Source organism: Marmota flaviventris, chromosome 11, assembly GCF_047511675.1.
Source record: "Marmota flaviventris isolate mMarFla1 chromosome 11, mMarFla1.hap1, whole genome shotgun sequence".
In the NCBI taxonomy this organism is placed as follows: Eukaryota; Metazoa; Chordata; class Mammalia; order Rodentia; family Sciuridae; genus Marmota; species Marmota flaviventris.
This window is the reverse complement of record NC_092508.1, coordinates 32,572,010-32,594,410: the sequence shown is the minus strand read 5'-3', so window position 1 is coordinate 32,594,410 and position 22,401 is coordinate 32,572,010. Positions and strand designations below refer to the sequence as shown.

The 22,401-nt window shown below is 37.8% G+C and overlaps 1 protein-coding gene and 1 pseudogene across 2 annotated transcripts in view; one reads left to right on the top strand and one right to left on the bottom strand.

Moving 5' to 3' along the window:
- The first annotated feature begins 222 nt into the window (after positions 1–222).
- The window catches only part of Fam117b (family with sequence similarity 117 member B), a 91,284-nt gene continuing 69,105 nt past the window's right edge, over positions 223–22,401 (top strand). For both annotated transcript variants that reach the window (XM_027941871.2, XM_071618895.1), the window contains exon 1: positions 223–916. In XM_027941871.2, coding sequence (XP_027797672.2) covers positions 310–916 — 607 coding nt within the window. In that variant the 5' untranslated portion in view covers positions 223–309. The remainder of the gene's footprint in view (positions 917–22,401) is intronic.
- On the bottom strand, positions 11,673–12,154 carry LOC114097843 (transcription factor BTF3 homolog 4-like; annotated as a pseudogene).

The window sequence follows — 22,401 nt, the reverse complement described above, 5'->3', positions numbered from 1 at the left end:
ACCCGAGCCGCTCGCAGCCAATGGGCGCGGTGGAGCGGCTCGAGCGCGGCTGACGCTGCACCAATGGGCGCCCGCGGGGGGCGGGGGCAGCAGAGGAGACACTATTGTTGATGAGGAGCAGCGGCGGCGGCGGCGGCGGCTGCACCACCTCGTTACTGCCGGCCGCGGCCCAGTCTCTCCCCCGCGCCCCGGAGTCCGGCTTCGTCACTTGGTGGCGGGGACCTTCCCTCTGGCCCCAAGAATCCTCCCCCTGCAACCCAACAAGAGAAAACCCCCCTCGTCTCGCCCAGTCACCGGGGAGGGGGGACCATGTCCCAGCGGGTGAGGCGCAATGGGTCCCCCACGCCGGCCGGTGCCCTCGGGAGTGGTGCAGTCGCCACGGCTGGGGGACCCGGGAGCCGCCTGCAACCCATGAGGGCGACGGTTCCATTCCAACTGAAGCAGCAGCAGCAACATGGCAGCCCCACGCGGAGCAACGGCGGCGGCGGCGGCAACAACAACGGCGGCTGCTGCGGTGGCGCCTCAGGCTCCTCAGGCGGCGGCGGCAGCGGCGGCGGGGGCCCGCGCACCGCCTCCCGCAGCACGAGCCCCACGCGCGGCAGCGGGAGCGCGGCCGCGCGCACCAGCCCCACGGTGGCCACGCAGACGGGCGCGTCCGCGACGTCCACGCGGGGCACCAGTCCCACGCGCGGCGCCGCGCCTGGGGCTCGTGGAAGCCCCCCAAGACCGCAGCCCCCGCCGCCGCCTCCGCTGCTGGGTACCGTGTCGTCGCCTAGCTCGTCGCCCACCCACCTGTGGACGGGCGAGGTGAGCGCGGCTCCACCCCCAACCCGCGTCCGGCACCGGAGGAGGTCCCCGGAGCAGAGCCGCCCCTCCCCGGAGAAGAGGAGCCCGAGCGCCCCGGTTTGCAAAGCGGGTACGTATCGGGGCCGGGAGGCGAAGGCAGGAAAGGGTTCAGGGGCTCCGTGCCGGGACTGCGGCGTTTTAGCGGAGCCCGGGGCGGGGGCGGGGCAGGGGGCGGGGTGGGTGACCCCACTCCGGGAGTTCGGCCTTGCCTTTGCCGGGTGCGGGGTGCCCAAGCCGCCGCCCTTTGCCGGCCTCATTCATCCCTCCTCCGGTCCGGCGCGGGTCCCGGGCGGTGGAGGTGGCAGCTGCTAACCTTGTATGTGTTAATGATAAACCTGGGTTTCTCTTTTCCGCTGGTTACTGCTTATCCTCCCTTGAGGGTGAGGCTAGAAATGGTTTGTCACTTTGTTTTAATGACGTGATTAACGCTAGCATAGAGGATGTATGCTGCTAAGTGTTTCTGTTGAACAAAACAGTTTCAGATCGGGAAATTGCAGTCATTTGAACAATGGTCGATGGATCACTGAAGAGCCGTGAGGCTGGAAGCGTTTTTTTGCATTTCGTAAGACTTGATAAATGGATAGCAAGAAGTGACAAGCAGGATTCTTTTAGAAGGCTTATGGATTTTGTCTTGAGGATCTGGGTGTATTTCTGATACGTTGATTTTGCGTTTTGGATTTACAAAACAAAATTCATCGTTTCTTTCCCTTCTGTTATTATTTGGTGGACCTAAAATTTGTTGTTCTTACATATCTGACAGCTTTCTTGGGAAATGTCCTGAGTGAAGCTGTTCGTTTCCAAGTAGTCATTCAAAAAGAGTAGTTCAAAAGAAAAGCAAAGTGTGGAAAGGAATAAAATCATTTGGCTGCCTTTCCATCAGAACCTAGTGAAAAAAGACACTGGTGGTTTTTAGTTATGCCGTAATACATGTGCCTACATATACCTTTGTCTTCATCTGTTTGGGGGAATTTCTGTAGAATCTTATAGGAAGAATGTTTGGGAATTTCAGGAGACTTAGTACAGTACTTTCTAACCAAGTGTCAGATGAAGTGGTTTCAGAAGTGGAAAGAGTAGGATGAATCTGTTTTATAAAAGGTTTTAGATAATAGTTTTTGGGGAGAATTGCTCTAGAAAATGATCAACAGTAGAAACAGAGCCCTTTTTAAACCTTTTGAGAATGCAAATTGCTTTTAAAAAACTTTGATTGTTGAATGAGAGTACTAGGATTTTCTGCCTCTCCCTTCTTATTGAACTCCTACTGAGTGATTTTCATACAGATTCTCATTTTATCCTTCACCATAGCCTTTGGATAGGTTAAGTAACAAGTGGCAGAGTTGGTATTTGAACTCTGGTTGGTTGTATTTCAAAGACCAAGTCTTCAGATTTTATTAAGGAAGTAGTTTCATGAAACCTGAGAAATATATGGCACACTGAATTACATATACTTAGTTTTGTGGCAGTTCTTATCTGGTGAACAGGATTGCTTCAGTTTGCCTTTGGCCTTCTGGAGCCAGAATAGTGCATCAGGTGGAAGGGAAAGGGCTACTTAAGTAGGCAATAAGGTGGAGAAAGGACCTGGAGCCCCCAGTCTGGTAACAGAATCGGGATATCCTGTCAGCTATTTGATACTCAAAGCAGAGAAGCAGCCTGAGGAGACGTGGGCTAAATTCAATATTGGCGAAGGTGGAGGAAGGTGCTTTTTTCATCTGGTTTCTGGGAGGCTGTTTCCTGGGATGTCAGGCTCCTAGTGTGCCCATTCCATTTTGCATGTTTTCCAAAGCTTCATTCCCCCAGATGTGTCATTCTATAGAATATTTATGCTGTACAATTAATTATCATGATTAACCCTCCCCCCATGAAAACGTACTCTCCTGGTGTGGCACTCTAAACCAAGTGTAAGGGATATTGCTTGTTATTAAGTCTTACTCAAATGTAAATGTCTGATAGCTTCTTTCCTGGAATGTATTTTTGTTTCATCCTAAGGATCATCTGTGCAGAGTGGGAAACATTTTTCCAGATTTTAATTCTTAGCACATGCTATGATTAAATAATTTGCTGTTTTGTATGACTAACTCTGGAAGAGTCTTTAGTTACTGGAGTCTTTTTGATTAAAGGGCAGTTATCAATTTGCAAGCTCAATGGAATGTGAAAGTTCTTACTTTAGAAGGAAAGGGTCTATTTCATATAGTTCTTTAAACCTCATGTGACTCAACTTCCAGATCAACCTGTTGGCTTCTAGGTGTCTTATTAGATGAGCTGGATGTCATAATTTTTGTTAGGGCTCCCTGAGTCCCTAAGTTGAAGGTCTTACTATGTGTATGTACCTTGTTGCCTCATTCTTCTGGGGTTTGAGCTAATCATTCTCTAATCTAGAACTTCCTTCTCTTTGCTATGATAAGGTAATCTAAGCATCCACCCCTGATAGATATTTTAAACATTCCATTGTCAGTGCTTGACTTCTCCATTGCAAAGTGGTTTGTCATTAGGAACCCAGATATGCTTAGTGAAGGTAACTAGGCAGCAGCATTAACTGTGGTTTGTTTTATGCCTTCCCTTCTTTTGCCTGATTTAGTCTTATTCAAATTTCAAATTCATATTTTTAAAATAAAGAGGTGGCATAACAGGAGAGTAGGCTTTGGGTGAACAGTCTGGGTTTAATACTGTGTTCTATTACTTACAAGCCAAGTGATATAGGGAAGTTAAGAACTTTGTAACCCTAAACCTACTTAACTGTAAAATTGGTGATGATATGTATTTCACATGATGCTAGGGATAAATGAAAGAAAAACAGCATAGTAGCTCAGAAGTTTTTGTGTATCATATTTGTCTTTTATTGTTAGTGGCTGTAACAACTTGCCGATATAGCCTCAGTTTTCATAGTTGTATGAATTTTTTTTTAGTTTTTTTGATATAATGCATATGTGGGATACAGTGTGATGTTTTAATATATGTATACATTGTGGAATGATCAGATTAGGCTAATTAATTCATCTGTCACCTCAAATACTTAGGGTTATTTGTGGTGAGAACATTTAAAATCCATTCTTTTATATTTGTGTATTTTAAAATACATAATCCAGTAGACTCAAGTTGAAAATCTGCCTATAATTTTTGACTCCTCCAAAACTTGACTGAAAGCCTGTAGTTGACTGGAAATTTCATTTAAAACATAGTGAATTAACACATTTTGTGTGTTATATTTATTTATATGGTGAAAAATACATGAGAACCTCAAGATATTACTTTTTACTGCTCCCTGCAATTTACCAAAAGTTGAACTGCTCAGGTGTAGAGGATCAGTGTCAGAGTGTGTTTACTCAAAACACTTGAGCTCACCGAAATAGCAACAGCATGTAGCTATGAAATTATTACAGTAGTACAGTAATACTAAATTTAATTTCATGCAGTTATGATTTAATACTGCATCCTCACCTTTGTTTACATTTCTCTTCACTGAGAATGGGGCCATATTTACTCTGTATTTGTGTACTAATTTTTGGTAAATGTTTTTAACTTTTTGTAATAGGCTTATGAATATTATATGGTAGAGGTGATAAAAATAGACTATCTATAGGTAATAGTAAAGTATATGGGGACATCTGTATTGTATGCATTTGTGACATATCTAATACAAAAAAAGTTTAAACTTTTTTTTGTATTTCTAAGCTATGCAGTCTTTCTGTGAATTGTTTTCAAATTGTTCTAGAATCCTTCAAAAATCATTTTGTTTCACACCTGAGCAGTTCAAATCTGTGTTTTTCAGGGGTCAGTAGTACAGTATTATTAACTGTGGTCACCCTCATACCTTATACTATGAATCTCTTCCACACGGTCATTCCTGACTTGTGCCCTTATAATGAACTCCTAAGTGTAAATGTATTTTCCTGAGCTCTGTGACTCATTCTAGGAAATTGCCAAACCTTGGGAAGGGATCATGGGAATCTCTGATTTATAGCTGTTTGGTCAGAAGTAAAGGTGGCCTAGGACTTGTAGTATCTGTTGGGGGGCAGTCTTATGGGACTAAGTCTTTAAGGAGTGGAGTCTGTGCTATCTCTGTCTAGTTAGGATCAGAAATGAATTGTTTCTTGACCATCCATTTGGTGTCCAGAGAGTCAGAGAATTGCTGGTTTTCCTGTTGGAAAATGCCCCAGGGTATTTGTTTAAAAATGCATATTTTCAGGCCCTACTATGGACCTTGCAAATCCCTACCCATTCCCTGCACCCCTTCTCTCAATTTTGCTGTACTCTAAATTGAAAAATAGTCACTAGAAGTCCCCAAAGAAAATAACTAGAAGACTTATTTAAAAAGAAAAGTAATTAGCCCAGTATTTGTTATTTTTGTGGTGCAGCTGGTATATTGATAGCAAGATGTGTTCTTGGGAAGTTTTTCCCTTACTCTGCATATATAAAGTTGTGTGTGAATTTGATGGTTTATTGGGGTTGGGAGAATGCTAAGAACAGCAATAAAAGATGCGCTTCTCTGGACTAACAAGCACAATTAGTAAGTAGGGTACTAGAACTTTGTATTTGTGGCATTTTGATGTCTGTTTTCTAGCACTTTATGAAGTACAGAACTCTAAAAATTCAGGGCTCTAACTTAATTTGGAGGGCTGCTGCTAATTTCACACCTTAAGGGAATTCTTTTGGCTTGTGATGTCTGTATTTTACAATTGAGGTTGATGCATTATAGAGGTTTACTGTTAGGTCTCCATTTTGGCTAATAGACTTTTCACTTATTAAGTTCAGTTCTGTAAGTTTGATTGAACTACCTTATATGTTACTGATTAGGCAGTACCAAAGGTATTTTTAAAAAACACAGGAAACTCCAAAGACTAAAACTAGCCATGTAAGTCAGGTACATAGTATATAACATGATGAGTGCTGAGGGCTCATAGTGAATAATTTTATAGGAATGGGTATAGAAGTTTTCTGACAAGATGGCTTTTGATTTGAGTTGGAAAGGGAGGAACCAGAACTTTGCAGTGCAAAGTTGAAAATGCACATGTCATGTTAAGTCCTGTATGGCTTAAGGGTAGAAAGAAGAGCCAGTAAAGAAGCCTGAGAATGTGATAGAATGTCAAAGGAAAGATTGTATTTCAAGGAGATGTTAAAGATTTTCACATGCTATGAAGAGAACAAGTAGACTGAGCTTATAGAATAGGTTTTTTTTTTTTTGTACAGGGATTGAACTCAGACACTCACCACTGAGCCCCATCCCCAGCACTATTTTTGTATTTTATTTAGAGACAGGGTCCCACTGAGTTGCTTAGCACCTTGCTGTTGCTGAGGCTAGCTTTGAGCTCTCGATCCTCCTGCCTCAGCCTCCCCCGCCACTGGGATCACAGGCGTGTGCCACCACGTCTGGCCAGAATAGACTTTTGAATTGGCATTTAGGTCAGTTGATGATCTTTTGAGTAGTATGTTGGTTATGAGTATAAATTACTCTTATGTCAGTGAAAGGAAGTAAAGTGACAAATCTGGATGAAGGGTTGTGCTGAGTTTATTTACAGGATGGGGAAAATTTTAGCATATTACTGGTTTAGGAGAAGGGTTCAGAGGAGAAAGATTACAAGAGAAAATGATAATAGTAGATGGAGCAAGATCATGGAAAATGTGAGAGGTAGCAATGGGATCCAGTGTGTGGAGAGTCTGGAAATCTCAGAAACAACTAAGGACCCTTTTTTTGCTGTGGAAAGGAAGGGCTAAGGCTGTGGTCAAGGTGATGGATAACTCAGCAGTGGAAGGGAAGGAAGTTGAGAAAATCAGCTGTTTCCATTTCCAAACTACTGGAAGAAAACAAGTAGTGTTCTTAATAATGTATATTTAATTTTTTTTTTTTTTTGCAGATGGACACAATACTTTTACTTACTTACTTTATTTATTTTATGTGGTGCTTAGGATTGAACCCAGTGCCTGCCTCACGCATGCTGGGCAAACAGTCTACCACTGAGCCACAATCCCAGCCCCTTAATAATGTGCTTCTTAAATTAAGAGTTTATTTTTATCAAAGTGTATGTAATTTAAAATATCAGAATGTTCCCCTGCTACAGCTCTGTCCCCTCCCTACTTCCTGTCAACAGAGACAACCACTTTCAGTTCTTAGGACTTTCTTTTAGTGTTTATTAAGTAATTTCTAAATATTTTATAAAATGCTTTATACTCTTACTTTAGGAAGTTTATTTCATTTCATTTATTATACAGTGACTTCTTGCTATGAAAAGTGTAGACTTCACTCTAATCACAATCCTCCCTATCTTCCTATTGTGGTTACAGCAGCCTTTTGGTTAATCAGTATTAATGTTTAAAGTATTACAACTATGGGCTGGGGTTGTGGCCCAGTGGTAGAGCGCTCGCCTACCATGCATGAGGCACCGGGTTCAATCCTCAGTACCACATAAAAATAAAATAAAGATATTGTGTGCACCTATTACTAAAACATAAATGAAAAAAAAGTATTACGACTATGTAGGTATTGTTCATATCAGAACCTTGGGGTATGCTACATTTATATTTCCTTTATAACGTTTTATGGTCCTTGAAATTAAAAATGCTTTGTTTTTTTGTTTGCTTCATTTTCTATGTACTTATCTCAGTTTCATCCCCAAACTTTTGATAATGGAAACTTTATATTAATTATTTAAAAATATATCAGGGACTGACAAAATACCTGATTTTTTGTTTTGTTTGTTAGTCAAATAAATACTCTTACTATTGAGTCACATCTCCATCCCATGTTTTGGTTTTTTTCCTTGGAAACATCTCTTTTGGAGTCTTTCATCCTTATATTCCAAACTGGACCATGAATCTCTAGGTCTGTGGTTTAGTTGCTGTCTGGGAACTTCTTTGGAAATTCCCATCACCTCTCCTTTTTTTTTTTGTACTGGGGTTTGAACCCAGGGGCACTTAACCACTGAGCCACATCCCCAGCCTTTTTAAATATTTTATTTAGAGACAGGGTCTTACAAAGTTGCTGAGGCTGACTTTGAACTCATGATCCTCCTGCCTCAAACCCTTGAGCCACTGGGACTACAGGCATGTGCCATCGTGCCTGGTGTTCTTCTCCTAGTTTCTGTATCTTCTTTTGCTGGATTTTATGCTCCTATAATTTTTGAGAGATGGCATTTGGGAGGTATATGTTCTGTAAGCAGATATGTCTTTATGTTTGATGGTTGAGTATAAATTAGGATTCTTCTACTTAAATACTAAAGCACTTCAGATCAGACATGTGTCTCAATGATAGAGCACTTGCATAGCCTGCTGGAGGCTCTGGGCTCAGTCCCCATTATCACAAAAACAAACCACTTCATTCTCCAGTTTCTAGAATTGCTGTTGAGAATTCTGTTGCCATTCTGATTCTTAATCCTTTGTATGTGTTCTCTCTATGAAAGTGTTACTATCATTGTGAAATAAGGAACACCTTAATGTGAGGTGTTCTTATTGTTTGATTGTTTTCTATTCAGTGTGCTGTTTATTCTGTGGGCAATTTTTAAAAAGATTTTTTTTTCTTCCATCATTTCTTCTATTATCTTTATTTTCTCTTTTTGGAACCCCTGTTATCCAAATGAGATACCTCTTGAATTAAACCTACTTAAAAAAATTTCTGTTCTAGTTTCCATCTCTTTTTGTTTTCCTTTATAGCAGATTTATTTTATTTTGTATCATTCTATTGAATTTTACATTTTGACTAGCGTATTTTTCGTTTTTCAATAGCACTGTTCTTGCTGTCTGACTGAAAATATTTATAAAATGTGTAAATACCCTCAAAGTTTTCTTTCACTTTATGCATTGTTCTCAGCTCTTTTTATCTTGATCTTTGTCTTATTGGAAACTTTCCATAGTTTTCTATTAATATTTAAATAGAATACTAAAATGCTGATTAGGTGCTTTGTGGGTTAGCCTGAGGAATCTTTTCTGTAGCCTTGATAAAATTTGTACTCCCAATGTCTTCTCTTGAGCCAGTTTCCCCAGTAGGTAGGAGGGTCCTTCAATGTCAGGTCAGGATATATCTGGTGTCTAAGTCCAGAGGCTGTCTAGTTATCCGCTCCAGTTTTTTAGGTTCCCCCTCTCCTCTGGAAAAACTCTTTTAAAATTTTAATTTCCATTTCTCAAGGAATCCATTTATGACCAGTAAGTTGAGATATAATAATCTAGTAATATATGAGTACAGACTGATTTCTTCGTGTTTATTTGGCCAACTTATTAGCTTATTCATTTTGTCTGGTTTTCTTCTCTTTACTGGTGATAGTGTCATTACTCTTCTAGTTATAGCAGTAGTATGGCAAGTGAGCAGGCAAGTAGAGAAAACTTCAGTTTTATGTCTTTTAAAGATATTTTTATATCAGTTGGGACCTATTTTTCTGGATTAACTGTTTTTTACAATTCCTTTTTATGTTTTTTTTTGTTTGTTTGTTTTCAGGTATACTTTTTTTACTGTGTTCTTAGTGGTTGAACTTTGGAAGAGACGGAAATGTTCTGCGTCTGTATTATCTAATATTTCATGTTAGAATCTTATGTTAATATACTTATGATTTCCTCCTTCCCATCCTTTGCTATCATTGTCAAATATTTTGTTACTTGTCAGATATTTTATGATCACTGTTATAGACTTTATAATACCTTGTTAGTACTTTAATTGGTTATCTTTTAGAGCAATTAAAATAGGAAGAAAGTTTTTATATTTACCCGCATTTTTCTATTTTGAGCACTGATAATTTCTTAAGATAGGGTAGTTGTAGTATGAAAAAGGGCTTATTGAGAAGCAAAAGATTGATAAGGTTTGTTAACTGATTAGATTTGAGGGATGAGGAAGATGAGAGCATAATGGCTGAGATTTTGAACCTCCTTGGGTGGTTGGGTTAATGTTATCATTAGCTGGTTTTATAAATGATGTTATATTCTGTATGCAGCAGAGTAGGCCATGAACTTTTGGAGCATAACACTAAATATTTTAATAATCAAAAGCAATATAGCAAGCAGTGTGGAAAATTTGGAAGGTAAAAAGAAAATGTTCATGGGCTGGGGATGTGGCTGGCTCAAGCAGTAGCGCGCTTGCCTGGCATGCGTGCGGCCCGGGTTCGATCCTCAGCACCACATACAAAGAAAGATGTTGTGTCCGCCAAAAATTAAAAAATAAATATTAAAAAAATTCTCTCATTCTCTCTCTCTCTCTGTCTAAAAAAAAAAAAAAAAAGAAGAGAAAATGTTCATTATTATTTTTATATATTGCCTTCCAATTTATCATTCCTAAAAGTTTTGTAATTATTATTTTACTTGATGTTCTATTGGATCTACTGGATTATATCTAGTAGTTTTTGAAAAATCATTTTACATTAATTTATTTTTTCATTGTGCATGTATGTTGATATTTTAATTATAAGGACAAGTGATGTCTATTTATTTTATCTTAGAACCTACTCTCACTTTGTGCAGAGCAGCTTATAAGATCATGAGAGGGAGTCCTTAACTTTATGGGCTTTAGAATTTAAGACAGACAATATAATATTTAAGGGTTAACAGTAAAAACAATAAAATATCTGATATTGCTAAGAAGAGCAAAAGCCTCACATGACGATCTTGAGTCATAGTGCTTTTGTTTGCAGTCAGGAATTGCTAGGTGACTTGTAGGATAGAAGTCGCTTTGCTAGTATTTTGGACTAGACAAGAGGGAAGTGAAGGGAGAGGAAGGGGGTAAGGGAGTAGGAATGATAGTAGAATGAATCAGACATTATTATCCTATGTGTATATATGATTACATGACCTGTGTAACTCTACAACCTGTACAGCCAGACAAATGAGAAGTTATACTCCATTTATGTATGATGTGTCAAAATGTGTTCAACTATCACGTATAACTAATTAGGACAAATAAAAAAAGATTTTAAAAAACCACTTCTAAAAAGCGATTGCCATTAATGCTATCCTCAAGAATTCCTGGAACATCTACTCCTGGAAATTGTGCTGGGTGCGCCCTGTCCTACTACAGAAATGTTATGTCTCAATTGTGTAAGGAAGATTGGACATTCTACAGTTTTGGACATTCTCTCTCCCTGTTGAACTTTTTTTAAAAATCCTATGGCCCAGTGACTTATGGTATCTTTTTTTTTTTTTTTTTAATGTAAAGGTTTGTTTTATTTCTACTGGGGGAAGGAAGAGGATAAATAGAACTGTTTTCCAGTTTGCTGTCCACTGTATACACACATATCCACATGCATATATATAAATTTGTATATCAAAAATACTCCCAGAAAACCAAGAAGTAAAAGCCAAAACACCCTCGTCAGATTCACACCCTGTTGTCACAGCAGCTTGGGAGGCTGAGGCAGGAGGATCACAAGTTCAAAGCCAGCCTCAGCAAAAGTAAGGTGCTAAGCAACTCAGTGAAACCCTGTCTTATAAAATACAAAAAAGGGGTTGGGGATGTGACTCAGTGGTCGAGTGCCCCTGATTTCAATCCCTGGTCCTCCCCACCAAAAAATACTTAAAAAACACCCTTATACTGCACCAATACTTCATATTTTGACCAAAAGAAAAGATCCTGGGAAGAAGTGCAAAATCAAATGACTGAAAAATGCTGAGCAAGCAGCATTATTAATATACAAAATATTTATATTACTGAACTAGTAACAGGTGATGTTCTATGTGTCTAAAATTTGGAACCATATAGCTAGATTTAGCCCAAGCCAGATTCAAAATTCAAAATAATTAGCTTTATTCTTTTTTTTTTGTTATTGTTGTAGATGGACACAATACCTTTATTTTGTTTATTTATTTTTATGTGGTACTGAGGATCAAACCCAGTCCCTCATATGTTCGAGGCAAGCACTCTGTCACTGAGCCACAATTCCAGCCCTAGCTTTATTCTTTGATGCTTCATCAAAATTTTTTATAAGATCTGGAACATTGTCATCCTATTCATTAATGTCTTCTGGTTCTTGTGCTTTACTGTCAACACTTGCCATAGGAACTGTTCAGCTAATTTCGTAAGGCTTGTTAAGCTGTCAGCACCAAGCTGACTTAATATTCCAGGAAACACTTCTGTGATTGGTTTGGCTTCTGCATGACCAGTAATTGTGAAGGTATTAGCAGACAGGGATGTTGGACTTTGGGATTGTTGAAATGAATAACTGTCCCATCATCTTTAATCATGTTCAACTCTTTAATACAAGCTGTATTATTCACAGTCAGTTTTTTTTTTCAGAGAAAGAACTCTGAAGCTTTTTGTCATCAGCGGTAGCCGTTCTGTATACCACCTCTCTTCGAGCTGTACCCTTGCCCCTATCTGCAGTTTGGCTAACTTTTATTGATACATGCTATTGGTAAATCTGAAGCAGGGAGGGTCCTCCAACACCAGCAGGCAGCAAGAGCAAGATCTATGGTGTCTTTTATAATTAATCTGTTTCTGTCTTCTCTCAATTCAGGAAGGGAGAACTTGCAATCTTTAATTGAGACTGGGTAAAAGTTTCATTGAACGAATGGATGACTTTCTATGAGAGAATATGGTAGGAGGAGAAATGGCAGAGTGGTGTTGAGAGACAGTGACTTTTGTCCATTTCCTATTGGTTTGGAGGTCTTGGGTACCATTGGATGTTGTCTATACATCTACTTGCTAACTGTATTTGTATGTGTTAAAATTCATCCTTTTTGATATGTGAATTTTGACAAAAGAATACAATTGTGTAAATATAACTATAGTCAAGATATAGAATATGTTGATCACTTCTAAGGTTTTTCTCATACATTTTGAAGTCATTCTCCTTCATATCTAGGTCATATAAATTGATTAGCTTTTATTTTTTTTTTCAGAATGTCATGGAAATGAGTTGTAGAATACCTAACCTTTTGAGTCTAACTTCATTCATGTAGCAATACATAGTTGTTGCATATATCAGTAGTTAATTTCTTTTTATTTTCAGTTGTATTTCATTATATGGATGTACACACTTTGTTTATGCACTTGCCAGTTGAAGGATATTTGGGAATTTGCATTTTGGAGCTATTATGAATGAAGCTGCTGTAAGCGTTTGTATGTAGTTTGGGGTTCTTTTTTTGGTGAACATAGTTTTTATTTTGTTAAACATCTAGGAGTGGGGGTTGTTGGATCATATGATAAGTGTATGTTTAAAAGAAACTACCAGCCAGGTATGATGTTATACACCTATAATCCCAGTGTCTTGGGAGGCTGAGGCAGGAAGATTGCAAGTTTGACGCCAGCCTCAGCAATTTAACAAGGCCCTATGCAACTTAGTGAGACCTTGTCTCAAAATAAAAAGAGGCTGGGGAATTTACTTTAGTAGCAGAGCACACCTGGGTTCAATCCCCAGTTACCCCCCCACAAAACAAACAAACAAACAAACTACGATTTTCTCAAAGTGACTTTTTGCCAATATTTTGTTAAGGATTTTTACACCTATGTTCCTGAGGGATATTGGATTATAATGTTCTGTTCTTGTAATGTCTTTGGTTTAGGTGTCAGAGTAATCCTGGCTTCATAAAATGAGTTGAAAAGTATCCTTGTCCTTATCTGTTTTCTAGAAGAGATTCTTTGGCATTGATATTATCTCTTTCTTAATTTTAATTAAGTTGGAATTTCCCTAGTGAAATCATCTTGGCCTGGAATTTTCTTTGCTAGATTTAAGATATCAAATCAGTTTAATAGATACAGGATTATTTTGATTATCCATTTTTAATACATTTATTTGTTTATTTTTTAATGTGATGTTGAGAATCGAACCCAGTGCCTCATACTAGGCAAGCGCTCTACCACTGAGCCACAACTCCAGCCCTAGATTAATTTTTTGAGAATTGAACTTTGGTACATTTGGTCTTTCAAGGAATTGGTCCACTTATGTACATGATGTTGTGATGTTTCATTATTCTTTTAATTAAATCTGTGGAGTTTGTAATGGTATCTCCATTTCTTCCTTTATTCTTGTAGAAATTTGTTTTTATTTTTCATGGTTAGTCTTGCTGTAAGTTTATCATTTTTATAGAATTTGTCAAAGAACCAGCTTTTGGTTTCATCAGTGTCTTTAATATTTTGTCATTTCATGAATTTCTGCTCCTGATTTTATTATATTCTTCCTCTTACTTGACTTGGCTCTAGGTTTTTTTTTTTTTTAAATATTTATTTTTTTATTTTTATGTGGTGCTGAGGGTTGAACCCGGGTCCCTCCTGTGCTGGGCGAGCGCTCTACCACTGAGCCACAATCCCAGCCCCAAGTTTTTTTTTTTTTAATTTTTTATTGTTGGCTGTTCAAAACATTACATAGTACTTGATATATCATATTTCACAATTTGATTCAAGTGGGTTATGAGCTCCCATTTTTACCCCATATACAGATTGCAGAATCACATCAGTTACACATCCATTGATTTACATATTGCCATACTAGTGTCTGTTGTATTCTGCTGCCTTTCCTATCCTCTACTATCCCCCCACCCCTCCCCTCCCCTCCCCTCTTCTCTCTCTGCCCCCTCTACTGACATTCGTTTGTCCCCCTTGTATTATTTTTCCCCTTCCCCTCACTTCCTCTTGTATGTACTTTTGTATAACTCTGAGGGTCTCCTTCCATTTCCATGCATTTTCCCTTCTCTCTCCCTTTCCCTCCCACCTCTCATCCCTGTTTAATGTTAATCTTCTTCTCATGCTCTTCGACCCTACTCTGTTCTTAGTTACTCTCCTTATATCAAAGAAGACATTTGGCATTTGTTTTTTAGGGATTGGCTAGCTTCACTTAGCATAATCTGCTCTAATGCCATCCATTTCCCTGTAAATTCTATGATTTTGTCATTTTTTAATGCAGAGTAATACTCCATTGTGTATAAATGCCACATTTTTTTTATCCATTCATCCATTGAAGGGCATCTAGGTTGGTTCCACAGTCTTGCTATTGTGAATTGTTTTTAAATATTTATTTTTTAAATATTTATTTTTTTATTTTTATGTGGTGCTGAGGGTTGAACCCGGGTCCCTCCTGTGCTGGGCGAGCGCTCTACCACTGAGCCACAATCCCAGCCCCAAGTTTTTTTTTTCCCCCTAGCTTATCAGATGGAAGTTTAAATTATTAATTTGAGATCTTTTTTATTTTTTAAGTGTTTTTAAAATTTTTTATTTTTTTTAGATATACATGACAGTAGATGTGTATTTTTGACATATTATACATACATGGAGCATAACTTCCCATTTTTGTGGCTGTACGTGATGTGAAGTTAACATTCATATATGAACATTCTTCTATCTTTTCCATCTCCTCTCCCTTCCCTTTATCCCCCTTTATCTAATCCAGTGAAGTTCTATTCTTCCCTCCATCCCCCTTATTGTGGATTAGCAACTGCATAACAGAGAGATATGGCCTTTGGGCTTTTTTTTTTTTTTAATTTTTTTAAAAGAATTTTTTAAACATTTATTTTTTAGTTTTAGGTGGAGACACAATATCTTTATTTTATTTTATGTGGTACTGAGGATTGAACTCAGTGCCTCACACATACTAGGTGAGTGCTCTACCTCTGAGCCACAACCTCAGCCCCATTTTTTTGTTTTTGTAAAAAGAATATTTTTTTAGTTATTGCTGGACCTTTATTTTATTAATTTATTTATATGCGGTGCTGAAAATTGAACCCAGTGTCTCACACATGCAAGGCAAGTGCCCTACCAATGTGCTACAACTCTAGCTCTGGCCTTTGGTTTTTTGGGATTGGTTTGTTTCATTTAGCATGAAAGTCTCCAGTTCCATCCATTTATCAGCAAATGCCTTCTTTATGGCTGGAAAATATCCCCTTGTGTGTATACATATACCACGTTTTCTTTATTCATTCATCTATTGAAAGGCACCTAAGTTGGTTCTATGGCTTAGCTATTGTCAATTGAGCTGCTATAAACATTGATGTGGCCATTGTCATTATAGAATGCTCATTTTAAATCCTTTGGGTATATGCTGAGAAGTGGGATAACTGGGTCAAATAGTGGTTCCATTCCAAGTTTTCTTTTTTAAATTTAATTAATTTTATCTTATTTTTTACACAAATGGAGCACAGTGTTTCATTTCTCTGGTTGTACATGATGTAGAGTCATACCATTTGTGTAGTCATACCCATACATAGGGGTAATAATTGTCCATCTCAATCCACCATCTCCTCCTGCAACTCCTCTGCTCAATCCAAAATCCTTTAGTCTTCCCTTGGCTTCTCCCCCAACCCCTTTATGGATCAGCAAACATTGAGCCTTTGGTTTTGGGGGGATTGGCTTATTTCACTTAGTTCGATATTCTCCAGCTCTGTCCATTTACCTGTAAACGCCATAATTTTATTATTCTGTAAGGCTGAGTGATATTCCATTGTGTATGTATATATCACAATTTCTTTATCCATTCATCTATTGAAGGGCATCTAGGCTGTTTCCACAGTTTAGCTATTGTGAATTGAGCTGCTATGAACATTGAGGTGGCTGCATCTCTGTAGTTCTTGGGTATAGATCAAGGTGTGGGATAGCTGGGTCAAATGGTGGTTCCAGTCCAAGTTTTCTAAGGAATCTCCATTCTGCTTTTTAGAGTGGTTGTACCAATTTGCAGTCCCCACTAGTGATGTATGAGTGTACTTTCTCCCCCACATCCTTGCCAACATTTATTGTTACTTGTATTCTTGATAATTGCCATTCTGACTGGAGTGAGATGAAATCTCAAGGAAGTTTTAATTTGCATTTCTCTGATTGTTAGTGGTGTTGAACCTTTTTTTAATATATTGCTTGACGGATCATAATTCTTCTCCTGTGAGAAGTCCCTGTTTAGTTCTTTTGCCCATTTATTGATTGGGTTGCTTGTTTTTCTGGTGTTATGCTCTATCTGAGGTGCAGGTGACAAATATTTTTTCTCATTCTGTAGGCTGTCTCTTTATGTTCTTCATTATTTCCTTTGCTGTGAAGAAGAAGCTTTTCAGTTTGATACCATCCTATTTATTGATTTTCTTTTTCTTTTTTTTTGTCCCAGGGATTGAACTCAGAGACACTTGGCTACCGAGCCACATGCCCATACCTATTTTGATTTTATTTAGAGACAGGGTCTCACTGACTTGTTTATTAACACCTCGCCGTTGCTGAGGCTGGCTTTGAACTCACTGTCCTCTTAAGCTGCTGGGATTACAGGCGTGCACCATTGCGCCCGGCCCATTTATTGATTCTTGATTTTACTTCTTGCACTTCGGGAGTGTAGTTGAGGAATTCAGTTCCTAAACGGACATGATGGAGATTTGGACGTAATTTTTCTTCTAATAGGCGCAGGGCAGGGTCTCTAGAGACCTTCTTATCTAATAATGGCATGTAATGGTATACATAATTTGCTAGGCAGCTTTTAGATGTATCCCAAAACTTGATATGCTGTAGTTTAGTTTTAATTTACTTCAAAATATTGTCTAGTTTCCTTTGAAGCTGCTGCTTTGACCCACAGATTATGTAGAAGGGTCTTGTTCAATTTCTCAATATTTGGTGGCTTTCCAGATAGCTCATTTATTAATTGGATTCCATTTCAGAGAATATATATATATGATCTCTTTTCTTATAAATTTGTTAAGGTTTGTTTTGTATACCAGGATGTGATACACTTCAACAGATGTTTCATGTGCCCTTGGGTATTCTGAAATTTTTGAGTGGAGTATTCTAAGCCAAATTAATAGTGGTATTTAGGTCTTATATATCTTTGCTGATTTTCTGTGTATTTTACCAATTACTAAGAGAGAAGTAATTGAATTCTTGAAATAAATTCGTTGATTTTTTTGTTTCTTTCAGTTCTGTTAGGTTTTGTTTCTTCTATTTACAAGTTTTTTTAAAAAATGTGTATTAACATTTAGTATTGTATCTTTTTTGGTGAATTAAACTTTTTACTATGTCATTCTTTCTATCACTGGTAATTTTACTTGTTTTTTTTTTTTTTTAAATAACTTCCTTCCTTCCTTCCTTCCCTCCCTCCCTCCCTCCCTTGTGCCGAGGATCGAACCCAGGGCCTTACACATGTGAAGCGAGTGCTCTACTGCTGAGCCATAACCCCAGCCCCGGTAGTTTTCCTGTTCTAAGTGTACTTTGATAATAGTATTTATAGTTCCATCCTTTCTATATTGTATTTAAAGGGCTGTCTTGTAGACAGCATGTAGCTATCTGGGTCTTATGTTTTTTAAAATATTTTTTGTAGTTGTAGATGGACAGAATACCTTTATTTATTTTTATGTGGTACTAAGGATCGAACCCTGTGCCTAATACATGCTAGGCAAGTGCTCTGCCACTGAGCTATATATAGCCTCAACACTTAGTCTTGATTATCTCTTTAATTAAGCTATGTTAGACGATTTACATTTAGTGAATTATTGGTATGTTTGGATACAGGTTTGCTTTTTTTAAAAAAATTTTTCCATTTCTTCTTTTGTTCTAGTTTCTTCTCTTTTCTACCTTTTTTGAATTGCTTCACTATTTTTTTTTTTTTTTTTTTTTTTTTTGGTACCAGGAATTGAACTCAGTGGCACTTGACCACTGAGCCACCTCTCCAGGCCTATTTTGTATTTTATTTAGAGACAGGGTCTCACTGAGTTGCTTAGCGCCTCACCATTGCTGAGGCTGGCTTTGAACTCACTATCCTCCTGTGTCAGCCTCCCAAGCTGCTGGGATCACAGGCGTGCACCGCTGGGCCTGGCTGCTTGACTGTTTTTTAGTAATTCGTTTTAATATATGTACTGATCTTCCTTCCTCCCTCCCTCCCTCCCTCCCTTCCTTCCTTCTGGTTGAACCCAGGTACTGAGCCACATCCTCAGCCCTTTTTATTTTTATTTTGTTTGAGACAGGATCTCGCTGAATTGCTGAGCGTCTCACTAAGTTGCTGAGGCTTGCTTTGAACTTGCAATCCTTCTGCCATAGCTTCCCAAGCCATTGGGATTATTGGCATATGTATTGATTATTTTGGCTGTATCTTTTTGTATAGATTTTTTTGTTGGTGGTTGTTATGGGTATTACAGTATACATTTCTAACTTTTAATATTCTCTTTAAAATTAATGTTTAACACTTCAGGTGAAATGTGGAAATCTTAGAGTTATATGTCTCTTTAGCCTCTTTCATTTATGTTGTAGTCGTACTGTATATTACATCTTTATACATTGAAAACCACATTAGCATTATAATTTTTTTGTTTTGATACTAGGGATTGAACCCAGGGGCACTTAATCACTGAGCCACATCCCCAGTCTTTTTAAAATTTTTTTTTTTTATTTTAAAGAGACAAAGTCTTGCTGAGTTGGTCAGGGCCTTGGTAAGTTGCTGAGACTGGCTTTGAACTTGCTATCTTCCTGCCTTAGTCTCCTGAGCCTTGCATTACAGTTTTCCTTTCAATAATTATTTTAACGGATTTAAGGAGAGAAAAATAATCTTTTACATATTCATGTATTTATTATTTCATTAGCTCTGTTTTATTCCTTTAATTCTAGTTTCCCTCTGGTATCATTTTACTATTTTCTGAAGACCCACATTTTAACATTTGTTTGAGACAATTTTTTGCTCTTGAATAAATTCTATTTTCTTTAATCCAGAAACATCTTCCTGATAGACTTATTTTCAGTGAATATAGAAATCTCAAATCTCACATTCTTTTTTAAAAATATTGTTTTAGTTGTTGGCAGACCTTTCTTTTTATTTATTTATTTATTTTAAAACATTTTTTAAGTTGTTGATTGACCTTTATTTTTTATTTATTCATTTATATGTGGTGCTGAGAATCAAACCCAGTGCCACCTGCATGTTGGATAAGCACACTACCACTGAGCTACAATTCCAGCCCTTATTTATTTATTTATTTTAAATAACGCTTTATTTGTTTTTATGTGGTGTCGGGGATTGAACCCAGTGCCTCATGCATGCTAGACAAGCGCTCTGCCACTGAGCCACAACCCTGGCCCCTATTTATTTATTTATTTTTTAAATATTTATTTATTTTTTTTAGTTTTTGGCGGACACAACATCTTTGTTTGTATGTGGTGCTGAGGATCGAACCCAGGCTGCATGCATGCCAGGCGAGCGCGCTACCGCTTGAGCCACATCCCCAGCCCTATTTATTTATTTTTAATATATATTTTTTAGTTGTGGATGAACCTTTATTTTTATTTATTTATTTATTTATACATGGTGGTGAGAATCGAACCCAGGGCCTCACACATGCCAGGCAAGTGCTCTACCACTGAGCTACAATCTCAGCCCCAAATCTCACATTCTTTAAAAGTGTGATTTGTTGTCCTCTGGCGTCTGTGATTTCTGATGAAAAATCTGTAATCATGAGAATCGTTGTTCTCTTATAGGTTATTTTTCTCTAGCTACTTGGAAGAATACTTTTTACTTTAGTTTTGATATTTAGCAATGTGATTATTTGTAGGCATAAATTTAAATTCTTTGGGTTCACTGAGCATCTCAAATCTGTAAATTTATGTTTTTCATGAAATTTGGCAAGTTTTCAGTCATTATTTTATTAATTTTTATCTCCTGTACTATTTTCCCTCTTGTACTTATGTGACTCCAGTGATAGGAACCGTTTGGTATTCTCTCACAGCAACTTGAGGCTTTTTTCATTTTTTTTTTCTATTATTTTTCTACTCTTGTTCAGATTGGGTAATTTCTGTTGATCTATTTTTAAGTTTACTAAGTCTGTGTTCTGTCATGTTCATTTTGTTGTTCAGCCTACACAGTGATGTTTATTTTATTTTTTCCCTTACTTGTCCCCTCCCCTCTTTTCCTTAGGGTTGAGAATCAAACCCAGGGCCTTCTATACTAAGCAAGTGCTCTGCCACTGAGCTAAACACCTAATGGACAGTGATTGTTATTTTAGTTACTATTTTTTCAGCTCTAAATTTTCCATATATATTTTTTAATAATTTCTGTGTGAAAAGTTTTCTTTTCATTAATTTCATATGTATTTGCCTTTACTCCAGGGATCTTGAATATAATAGCTGCTTTAAGGTTTTTGATAATTCCAAAATCTGGGTCATCTTAGATTTGGTGTCTCTTGCATTTTTGGATATTTTGACTATTATACTCCTCTAAAGAGTCCTATCAGAGACACCTGGAAAATGTTGATTTTTTTTTTTCTTTTAAAATGTAGGTCAACCTGGTAGAATTCAAACTATATAGCATCATGCTATCTTCTGTGGGTTGTGGTTTTAGTGTCAGTTTAGTTTTCGAAGTGAGGGCTCCTTTTCCTCCAGCTCCTCCTTCTCCATGGTTTATCTTCACATTCTGTCTCCCTGGAGCCATTCTCTTACTAAGGATTTTAAACCTTTCTGCACTATCACTCACTTCCTACAACTTGGTCTGTCTCTAGGCCAGAATGGTGACAGCAAGAAGAGGAAGAAATAACCTTGTTTTTTCCTGCACTCTTCTAATCACAGGGAGTTTTCTTTTACTGACTGTTCTATACAGAAAGAGTTTATATGTCACTGTGGTTATTGCTACAGGAATGTAGTTTTGTGACTGGTACTTGCCTTGGGCCAGGGCAAGAAATACAAAAGAGAACTGGGATTCCCCCTGCATCCTCCATCCTGCAGAGGGGCCCCTCTCCCAGTCGCTTAGCCAGGAAGAAAGATTCTCCTAGGCCTTTTCCCATCCACTTCTCCTTTTAGTTCCAAGATGCGGGCTGCCCTTGAATCTCGTCTGGACATATGGGAAGGGAAAAGCTTAGAGAATCACTTCCATATCAGTTCTTCAAGTTTTTATTTTGTTCCCCAGTTTACTTGCTATTATTTATTTTTTTGAATCTCCAGCAAACTTCTATATATTCTGTGTAGTTTCTAGTGATAATCAGTTCTAGAGATAGTGTGTTTATTTAGTTCATATTAGCCAGAACTGCAGGCATTTCTTCCTCTCCAAGTTTTAGTTTTAGAGATTTATTCAGAAGTCTGTGAATAATATAAAATATAGTGAAACTATGGTTGACATTTGTGGAATACCTTCTGGATTACAACTACAATGCTAAGTGCTTTGCATTAACTTAATTCTTGCCTTGCTCTTTTGTGTGGATATTATCACCATTTTAATGTAGAGGTTAATTTGTTAGTGGTCACATAGCTTTTAAGTGGTGGAACTAGTGTACAGACCTGGGCCTTTCAGACCTCAGAGCCTCTTATTCATTTACTGTGCACAAAATTATATTTTTAGCTTCAGATTAATGAAGCATTTGAAATAGTCTTTTTACATTCATTTTTTTTATAACTTACTCCTTCCACTTAAAATGTTGGAGACAATTTCCATGTTAATAGGTGTACTTCTTCAACCTTTTTGTTGCTATATGGTATTGTTAGATGTTCCTTTGCTGTTACAAATAGTGCACAGTGAACATTAAAAGTGAGCTATTTTACCTCATTTTCTGATTGGTACTAGAAATATTGAGTTAATTGTGATTTGAATGTGATCAAAAACTGAACTTTTGGATTCTGAGTGTGTACTTGTGATAGTGTTCTATCACTAAAACAAGATACCTAAGAGAAGTAACTTATAAAAAGTTTGTCTCAAAGTTTTGAAGATTGCAGTATGTGATTGACCCTGT